The sequence below is a fragment of the Vigna umbellata genome, chromosome 5 (assembly GCF_029865625.1).
Source record: "Vigna umbellata cultivar VRB3 chromosome 5, Vumbellata_1.0, whole genome shotgun sequence".
NCBI lineage: Eukaryota > Viridiplantae > Streptophyta > Magnoliopsida > Fabales > Fabaceae > Vigna > Vigna umbellata.
In genome coordinates, this window is record NC_142169.1 from 8,051,227 (window position 1) to 8,061,139 (window position 9,913).

General features: G+C 34.7%; 1 protein-coding gene and 1 long non-coding RNA gene across 2 annotated transcripts; one reads left to right on the forward strand and one right to left on the reverse strand.

Annotated features, from left to right (window-relative positions):
* Positions 1-568: 568 nt before the first annotated feature.
* On the forward strand, positions 569-9,137 carry LOC148197625 (uncharacterized). Its single transcript, XR_015786577.1, has 3 exons — positions 569-894; positions 8,877-8,943; positions 9,093-9,137. It is a non-coding gene; the product is annotated as an uncharacterized LOC148197625 (long non-coding RNA).
* Positions 5,959-7,352, reverse strand: LOC148197626 (uncharacterized). Its single transcript, XM_088091932.1, has 2 exons — positions 6,609-7,352; positions 5,959-6,000 (listed from the first exon to the last, which is right to left on the reverse strand). Exons 1-2 carry the CDS (start codon positions 7,350-7,352, stop codon positions 5,959-5,961), a joined length of 786 nt encoding a protein of 261 aa, XP_087948058.1.
* Positions 9,138-9,913: the final 776 nt, after the last annotated feature.

Below are 9,913 nucleotides of genomic sequence, written 5' to 3' on the forward strand. Positions count from 1 at the left end.
TATCTTGAGTTTAGTTCTAGAAGATGTTTTAATGAAAGCTTCAAACTTAGATACGATAAAAAAAAGTCTAGAAGAAATGAGAAGACCAAGAAAACGTCTACTGTTTACCTTAGAAAGAAAATTTGAAGTCTTGAAGATGAAAGATGATAAAACCATAGAGGACTATCAATCAACAAATAGTTGAAACATGTCTAAGGGTTGAATGCATAATTTCTTCACTTGAAGAATCAAGGTTGATAAAACTCACGAATACTTTTAAGCTCTACCAAAAATATCTATTAGAAAAATTGAAAAAGAAAGACAAGTTTTTAAATTAGACATAATAAGAGGTAAGTTACAATACAAGATGAGAAAAAAATTGTCAAGAGATTACTTTGGAAAATATTTAAAAGGTGAGAGAAAACTTTTAAAAGTTTGGACTGTGCAAAATAACTACTCAGAAAAAGAACAGTTGTTAGAGGGATTCTCCTACACCACCACTATTTTCTCCCTGTATCTCCCCAAATTTTTTTATTTCCAGAAAGATCCTTGGGTTAAAACTTTTTTATTTTTATCAATTAAGTTTTCTGTTTTTTAAACTCTAATGTTACTGTCCTTTATTCACTGCACACCTTTACACCCCACCCCCACATCTCTCTCACTTTTTCCATTTCCCGTGCACAGCTCTACACCTCCACCCCTACATCTCCTCACTTTCCCCATTTCCGTTTCTCCCTTCTTCTTCCTTCCCTTTCCTTTTTCATTTTCGTTTTGATCTTCCTCTTTCCCATTTCTTTTTTCTTTTTCATTGCTTCCATTGGCGGTAGATTTGAGGTGTGAAGAGCATTGAGGAGCAGCGTTGAAGAGCGTTGAGTAGAGCAGAGTTGCTTCGGGGTTGGTTTCGTCTCCATCGAGGTTGGTTTTCTTCACCACTTATTTGTATCTTTGGAAGGTAGTTTAATTTTTTGCACATGGTAGGTAGTTTATTTGCTTTGAATGTGTGTTGTTTGTTGTGGTTGTGCTCTGGTTCGTGTTGATGTGCTTTTCGTGTTGCTGCTGTTTTGAATAGAACCCGCGAAAGTCCAAAGCGGATGTGGGATATCTGTTTTTCCTTAGACAAATGTTGATATCCGTTGAAGGATTTTATATTCTTCTTTCGCTGGTGCACACCACCACCACCTAACCTCTTCTTCCACCAGCACCACTACCACCGGACCACCTTTTACCACCACTTTTAGGAAGCTGCTACCTCCAAACAAGGAGAGAAGCACGAGCAAGAAAAAGAAGCACGAACACGCAATGAAGTGAAGGAGAAATAGCACAGTGAGTGAGTGAAGAAGGAGAAGCAAATGTAATTTCCGTTTGAGGGGTGCATAACAATTTAGAGCAAAAAGCAAATTTTTTTAACCACCGATGTTTAACTATATATGACAAGGGTTAAATATAAGGGTAAATAAGGAATGTGGTGGTATAAAAAGAAGAGTGTGGTGGTGTAGGGAGAAGCTCTCCAGTTGTTACCATAAAGGAAAGACCCCACTTAGATACACTAAAAGCTTAATTAATATATAATTAATTTGGTTCTTATATTTATATCTTGACCCGTTTTGATCCTCATATTTTTTTTTATTTAATTAAGTTTTAATATTTATTAAATAGAGTTAATATGAATACAAAATCAAAATTACATTAATTTTATTTAAAAAATATCAACACTAAGGTGAACAAAAAATAAATAAATAAAAACAAAAACAAATAATAAAAAATCTAAATATAGAGATTAAATTACTAATTAAACTCATTGAAATTGAAATAAAAATGATTATATATATGCTTAGGATATAAGATCAACAAAATCAAAATTCTCTATGAAAATATTTTTCATGGACTAAAAAATTGATTTATAGTGGTTAAACTCTACATGATCAACAACCTAGATTTTTTTCCTAGTTTTTGAAAAGCTTAAACTTGAAGGAGGATAATGAAGATTGGAAATGAGACAACACTACTAAAAAATTGCATTAGATAACACTTTTTTTTATCATAGATAGCGCTTTTTTAAAAAAGTGTTATCTATTGTGATGGTATCGGAGGAGGTATTTTTCGAAGAGTATAGCGCAGCGGAATTAAAACTCAGAGAGTGGAAAGCGTATTCGATCACAATTAAAAATAATTTGGTCCTTTTAGTAAAAATAATTTTCTTTCAGAAAATTAATCAAACAGTTGATATACATAAAATAATATGAGTGTAGGGAATAAGAAGATCAACACAGAATTTTTATCCTGGTTCGAATCAAAAGATTCTATGTCCAGTTGTTAATCACTATAAATAGTGATTAACCTTTTTCACTAAAAATGGTTTAACAAATTACAAGATAATGAACAGGAATAAAATGAAAAGAACCACTCTACCAACTTGAAGAGAACCGCTCCAACAATCGACCAACGATTCACAAGCTTCTCCTTTCACAAGACCAGGCAGAGCACCTTGCTAACTTGAAGAGAGTCTGCTCCGACTATCGACACACACGATACGCGAGCCTCTCCTTTCACAAGACCAAGCAAGGGAACAATGAACAAAAAGCTCTCTAAGAACGTTCCTCTGACACACAGTGTTCTAAGCTTTCTCAGTTCAAAAACGTTGCTTTCTAATTTCTCCAAAACAAAATATATAGCCAAGTACACTGAGTGCCAAAGGTCAGCTCCCAACTGCCATGAATGATCGATTATTGTAAGTGATAATCGATTATTCAAGTCCGTTATAGGTTTTCAAAAATGTGATAATCGATTATATGAAGTGATAATCGATTATTCAAGTATGACTTGTGATAATCGATTATTGCTTAATCATAATCGATTATTGTAGTTAAAAATGTAAGTTTACAAGGTTTACAAGAATTTCCTACTACATTTAATTTCTACAAATTGCTTTTAACTAATTCTAATATCTTCTGCAACTAAAACTTCTTGTAGCATCATCAAAACAAATTTCTTCAAGATTTACCAATACTCCTTATTGGTAACAATCTCCCCCTTTTTGATGATGATCAAAAATTCAATTTTAAAAGCAAGTTTGGCTTACCTGCAAAACATACAAGCTAACAAACAACAACAAGGTTAGCAATACCTGTAATAATTTATACTTCTCCCCTTGTATTATTCTTCTCCCCCTTTTTGATCAGAAGCAAAAAGATCGGATGTTAAGGGCTCCCCCTAAATATGATCTCCCCCTCAATTAATCAAAGGATGCATATAATCAAGAGATCATTTTATTTATGAAAATAAAGATTACATTATAAGAAGACACATAACAGACAGAATTATAACATAGATGAAATGGCAAGTAAACAACAAAACAGTCTAACATAGAACCTATATCTAAAACTCAGGACTAGGAGATCTCTCGGGAGGTTGAATGTTGAGATGATTCTCGATGTTAGATAGACGAACATCAAGATCAAGAAATTGATCAACCATGTACTCATCAACAGATTGTTGCCACTCATAAATCTCCTCAAAGTGAGTCTTTTGTGCAAGACTCATATCCTCCAATTGTTTAGATAACCTTGCAAAATGTTCTTCCATAGAAGTTGAGGAAGAGGAGGGTATGTTGGATGGTCCATCATCAGACGGAGCAGCAGCACTTACTGGGTCAGCCATATGAGTGTCCATGTCATCATCTAAAATGATGCGTACTCCCTTGACCTTAGTAGATATTATCCCATCTCGATAGCGCAAGTTGAAGTAGAAGACTCTTATCAGATCAGGATAAATGCAACCTTTTTGTTCTAACAGATGCGTTAACCCCTGCTCAGCAAAAGTGTTTGGAAATTGAAAGCCATAGAAGCGGAAAAAGTCAAGACGAATAAACTTTACCGCTATGATCTTCCTTTCTTGCCAAGAATTAACAAAGTCCGCGTGTTTCCCTTGATCTGAAATCCATCCATCTATGTTTGCAAGACGTGGTTGAGAAGAAGAGGAGGCTCCAGCTGTTCTGCGACGGTGCCTTCTTGAGTCAGCCATGGAGGAAGAATGGGAAAATGAGATTTTGAGAAGGTGAAGGGAAATGAAGAAGATTTGAGCTCTAGATTTGATTTCAGCAGTATTTGGGTGCAAAGGAGTGTCTAATAATCGATTATGGGGGGCTATTTAAAAGGAAAATGGACAAACTAGCCATTTGTGGTCGTTTATAGCCGTTATGGGATGCTCCAACGGCTCTATTTTTGAAACTGTCAGCGTGATAATCGATTATGGCTCGTGATAATCGATTATCAGTTCAATAATTACTATCCAGAATTGCATGATAATCAATTATGCATAATGATAATCGATTATCTGCTCAAGATTTTCCAGAATTGAATTTGATGCATGAATAATCGATTATAACTTAGTGATAATCGATTATGAAGCGTTAAGTTTACGAAAAATGCAAAAATTCGCATAGATTTTGATTCTAAGATATGTCTAACACTCCTAACTCTCTTCTAAGCTCAAAAAATCTATCTTTAGGTAGAGCCTTGGTAAAGATATCAGCTAATTGATGTAAAGTATCAACATATTCAATTTGACAATCCCCTTTTTGAATATGATCTCTTAAGAAATGATGCCTAATTTCTATATGCTTAGTTCTTGAATGCATGATGGGGTTCTTGGTCAAATTTATCGCACTAGTATTGTCACATTTTAGAGGAATTTTGTCAAGGAAGATATCAAAGTCTTCTAATTGTTGTTTCATCCAAAAAATTTGGGCACAACAGTTTCCAGCTGCAATATATTCAGCTTCGGTGGTAGACAAAGCTACACATGCTTGTTTCTTTGAGTGCCATGACACTAAAGAACATCCCAAGAAATGACAGGTTCCACTAGTACTTTTTCTATCAATTTTACAGCCACCATAATCTGCATCAGAATATCCTATTAAACTAGGTGAGGAGTCAGAGGGATACCAAAGTCCAAATGAAGTAGTTCCCTTAAGATATTTTAGAATTCTCTTAACTGCAGTCAAATGAGATTCTTTAGGATTGGCTTGGTATCTAGCACAAACACAAACACTCTGCATAATATCTGGTCTACTAGCAGTTAAGTATAGCAAGGATCCTATCATGCCTCTAAACATGGTTTCATTAACTCCTTTTCCAATTTCATCCTTGTCTAAATAACATGAAGTACCCATGGGTGTACTAGCTTCCTTGCAGCTATCCATACCAAATTTTCTAAGAATTTCTCTACAGTATTTAGTTTGGGAGATGAATGTTCCACCATTCATTTGTTTTATCTGTAGTCCTAAGAAAAAATTTAACTCACCCATCATAGACATCTCAAATTCACCTTGCATTATTTTTGCAAACTCTTCACACAAAGAATCATCAGTTGACCCAAAAATGATATCATCTACATAAACTTGCACGATTAAAATGTGTTTTCCTACTCTCTTAATGAATAAGGTTGAATCAACCTTTCCTCTAGAAAATTCATTTTCAATTAAAAAGGTACTAAGTCTTTCATACCAAGACCTAGGTGCTTGTTTAAGACCATAAAGGGCCTTTTTCAACTTGTAAACATGATCAGGGAATTTAAAATCCTCAAAACCAGGAGGTTGACTAACATATACCTCTTCTTTTATGAACCCATTTAAAAACGCACTTTTCACATCCATTTGATACAGTTTAAATTTCATCAAAGATGCATATGCAAGCAACAATCTAATTGCTTCTAACCTGGCCACTGGTGCAAATGATTCATCATAGTCTATACCTTCCTCTTGACAGTAGCCCTTTGCAACTAGCCTTGCTTTGTTCTTTGTGATGTTTCCATCCTCATCAAGCTTGTTCCTGAAAACCCATTTGGTTCCTATGACTTGATAATCATCTTGCTTTGGAATAAGTTCCCAGACTTCATTCCTTTCAAATTGGTTTAGCTCTTCTTGCATAGCAACGCACCACTTATCATCTTGAAGAGCTTCCTTTATGTTCTTGGGTTCTATCAGGATACCATAAAGTCTTCTTTTCCTTTTGAAAAATTAACCTGCAAAACAAAACAATAGAGTTTTGGTCCCCATAATCTCATTTGGGTCCTTTGAGGTTAGAGAAAATTTACTTTATAACAGGAATCCAAGCATATTTTCCATTTGGAACATCAAAATGTTTAATTCTACATTTGTTAGAAGTGTGCCCCTTTTTCATACAATAAAAGCATGTGACAACATTTGGGTTTCTATAAGACACAGTTCCTTTTTCAACCCATACCCTACGGGTTCTTTTAATTTTGTTCTTACTTTTAAAAACACTTTTGTTTTTATAAACCTTTCTAACAGTTATAGGCATTTCAACATTATTGTTTCCAGTTGCAACTTCAAGAAGATTTTCAAGAATATCAATATTAAGCATATGACTCTTACATGAAAGACATTCAACAGGATGTTCAACATTTGAAGACTCTTTCATTTCCAAGTTGCAAATTTTATTTCTCAAACTTACTTCCTCATCTAATGCCTTCTCATATTTAATTTGCAATTGTTTAAATTCTTTTTTCAAATTTTTATGAGCAGCATTCAATTTCTCAGATTCATCAAGCAATTCAAGAAAAGCCTTTTGTACATCAAATTCACTAGATTCATAGCTAGAATTACTTACTTGGCTTCCAGCATCATCAAAATTAGCTGTCAAACACAAGTTTACTTCTTCAACAGAATCACTTGAACTAGAGGTGGTTGATGCATTATCCTCCCAAGCAATGCGAACCTTCTTCTTCTTGTGAATTTTCTTTTCTTTTCTTTCTTTACTTCTTTTGTTGCTTGAACAATAAGCTTTCACATGGCCTCTTTCACCACATCCATAACATTTGAAGCTTGAAGAGGAACCTTGATAGTCCTTCTTTTCCTTCAAGATTTTGCTTTCAGATGATTTATCGTTGGCCATCAAGCATAGATTTTCTTGCTCATTAGAATCGCTTGAGCTTGAGGAGTTTGATGTAGACCATGAGTTCGAACAAGTCAACTTAGCCACATTCAATACTTCATCATGAGTGACTCTTAAAAATTTCCACATTTCCTGAGCACTTTTATAAACAGATACTTTGAAAAAATCATCAATGGTTAGTGCAGATAAAATTATATTCCAAGCCTTAATATCAAATTGGGCTCGTCTATTTTCCTCAACAGTCCAGTTAAAATAAGGTTTTTCAGTCTCTACACCATCAACAGTATTCATAGGAATATAAGGGCCATTTTGTACAGCTTCCCAGATACCTCTATCAACAGACCCCATAAAAATCTCCATTCTCACTTTCCAAAAAGCATAGTTATCACAAATAAACAATGGAGGTCTGTTAATGGAAGCACCCTCAGCATATACATGGTTTTGATTGTGACCAGCCATTTTCGCAAATTTTGAAAAACTATCAAAGCAAGCTCTGATACCAATTGATGGTATCGGAGGGGGTATTTTTCGAAGAGTATAGCGCAGCGGAATTAAAACTCAGAGAGTGGAAAGCGTATTCGATCACAATTAAAAATAATTTGGTCCTTTTAGTAAAAATAATTTTCTTTCAGAAAATTAATCAAACAGTTGATATACGTAAAATAATATGAGTGTAGGGAATAAGAAGATCAACACAGAATTTTTATCCTGGTTCGAATCAAAAGATTCTACGTCCAGTCGTTAATCACTATAAATAGTGATTAACCTTTTTCACTAAAAATGGTTTAACAGATTACAAGATAATGAACAGGAATAAAATGAAAAGAACCACTCTACCAACTTGAAGAGAACCGCTCCAGCAATCGACCAACGATTCACAAGCTTCTCCTTTCACAAGACCAGGCAGAGCACCTTGCTAACTTGAAGAGAGTCTGCTCCGACTATCGACACACACGATACGCGAGCCTCTCCTTTCACAAGACCAAGCAAGGGAACAATGAACAAAAAGCTCTCTAAGAACGTTCCTCTGACACACAGTGTTCTAAGCTTTCTCAGTTCAAAAACGTTGCTTTCTAATTTCTCCAAAACAAAATATATAGCCAAGTACACTGAGTGCCAAAGGTCAGCTCCCAACTACCATGAATGATCGATTATTGTAAGTGATAATCGATTATTCAAGTCCGTTATAGGTTTTCAAAAATGTGATAATCGATTATATGAAGTGATAATCGATTATTCAAGTATGACTTGTGATAATCGATTATTGCTTAATCATAATCGATTATTGTAGTTAAAAATGCAAGTTTACAAGGTTTACAAGAATTTCCTACTACATTTAATTTCTACAAATTGCTTTTAACTAATTCTAATATCTTCTGCAACTAAAACTTCTTGTAGCATCATCAAAACAAATTTCTTCAAGATTTACCAATACTCCTTATTGGTAACAATCTCCCCCTTTTTGATGATGATCAAAAATTCAATTTTAAAAGCAAGTTTGGCTTACCTGCAAAACATACAAGCTAACAAACAACAACAAGGTTAGCAATACCTGTAATAATTTATACTTCTCCCCTTGTATTATTCTTCTCCCCCTTTTTGATCAGAAGCAAAAAGATCGGATGTTAAGGGCTCCCCCTAAATATGATCTCCCCCTCAATTAATCAAAGGATGCATATAATCAAGAGATCATTTTATTTATGAAAATAAAGATTACATTATAAGAAGACACATAACAGACAGAATTATAACATAGATGAAATGGCAAGTAAACAACAAAACAGTCTAACATAGAACCTATATCTAAAACTCAGGACTAGGAGATCTCTCGGGAGGTTGAATGTTGAGATTCCTTTATCTAAGACAGAATTATAACATAGATGCATCAATTTATACTTCATCTCTCTAAAACCTCTGTTCTCTACTCGTTCTCTGCCTTCTCTCTAGCTTTTCTTCTTACTGAGTTGTTGGCTTGACGATTAGGAGGTGCCCAGACGTCCACCGCATAAAGGGCTTCATAACTAACCGATCAATTTCTCGATTCTAGCGGGTAAGCTGTTCTTCCCTTTTTCTCCGCTGTTTTTGAACCTAAACCATGCAATCTCTGCTGGTCGCATGTGTCTTGTGCATTCTCTCATCCATTCTCTGTCCAATTCTAGCTCTAAGAGTTGTTCTTGATCCCCAATTGATGATTTGTAGGGTCCTGTTGAGTTTCCTTGCGGTGCAAGGTACTGTAGAGGTGATCCAATGAGCTGTGCTGTGAATCTTTGAGGTAAGGGGAGCTATATTCTGTTTGAATTGGTAGTTTGATAGGTGTGTGTACTGAATTCTACAAATTTTACTGTTTGAGCTGAAATGTAGTTCTTGTGTAGATTAAATCATGTATTCTTGGAAATGTTTATTTATGAAACTATGAAATGTTGTTTGTGAACTGATTAGATGTGATGTCTAACTGTAATTAAGTATGTTAGATGATTGAATTATGTTATAGTAGCTATTAGATAGAAAGTTCACTGAATTGGTAGTGTTTAGGTTATTTTAGAGGAAGTGAAGTAGTGAATTTGAGAATTAGAGGTCAAGGGCTTATTTGGTTTGTTTAGAGAGTATATGTAAGTCATTTGTGACTTGTGTGAGTCTTTCAAATGGTCAAAAACCTGGGCAAAGTGGTAGAATTGATTTTGGGTCTTTAAGTTGTGGAATTGAATGTTTTAGAGTAGGAATTGGTTTATAATCACTTTAGATTGGTAGTAGGCATGTTTAGAATGACTTAGACAAGTCTAATTAGGTATATAATACAATCTAGGAGTGTTAGAAGTTGAGAAAAATAGTTAGAGTAGGTAAATTGTGGTTGAGTTGCATAAATATGTAGAATTACATTCTATAAATTATGCAGACAAGCTATGCGAATAATTTCGGATACGAGTTGCTCTCTGCCAAGGGCATTCGCACAACGAGTTGGTGCGCTGTGCGAATGACTTGAGAGGTTGCTCTCTGTTTGGAAATTCGCACATCGAGTTTGG

What these genes read in the sequence shown, in the direction of transcription:
- LOC148197626 (XM_088091932.1), bottom strand. Translation starts at nt 7,352, where the DNA reads ATGGCTGGTCACAATCAAAACCATGTATATGCTGAGGGTGCTTCCATT. An exon ending in TTGATGATGCTGGAAGCCAA is followed by an intron (nt 6,001 to 6,608) that starts GTAAGTAATTCT and finishes TTTGTTTTGCAG; the next exon opens with GTTAATTTTTCAAAAGGAAA.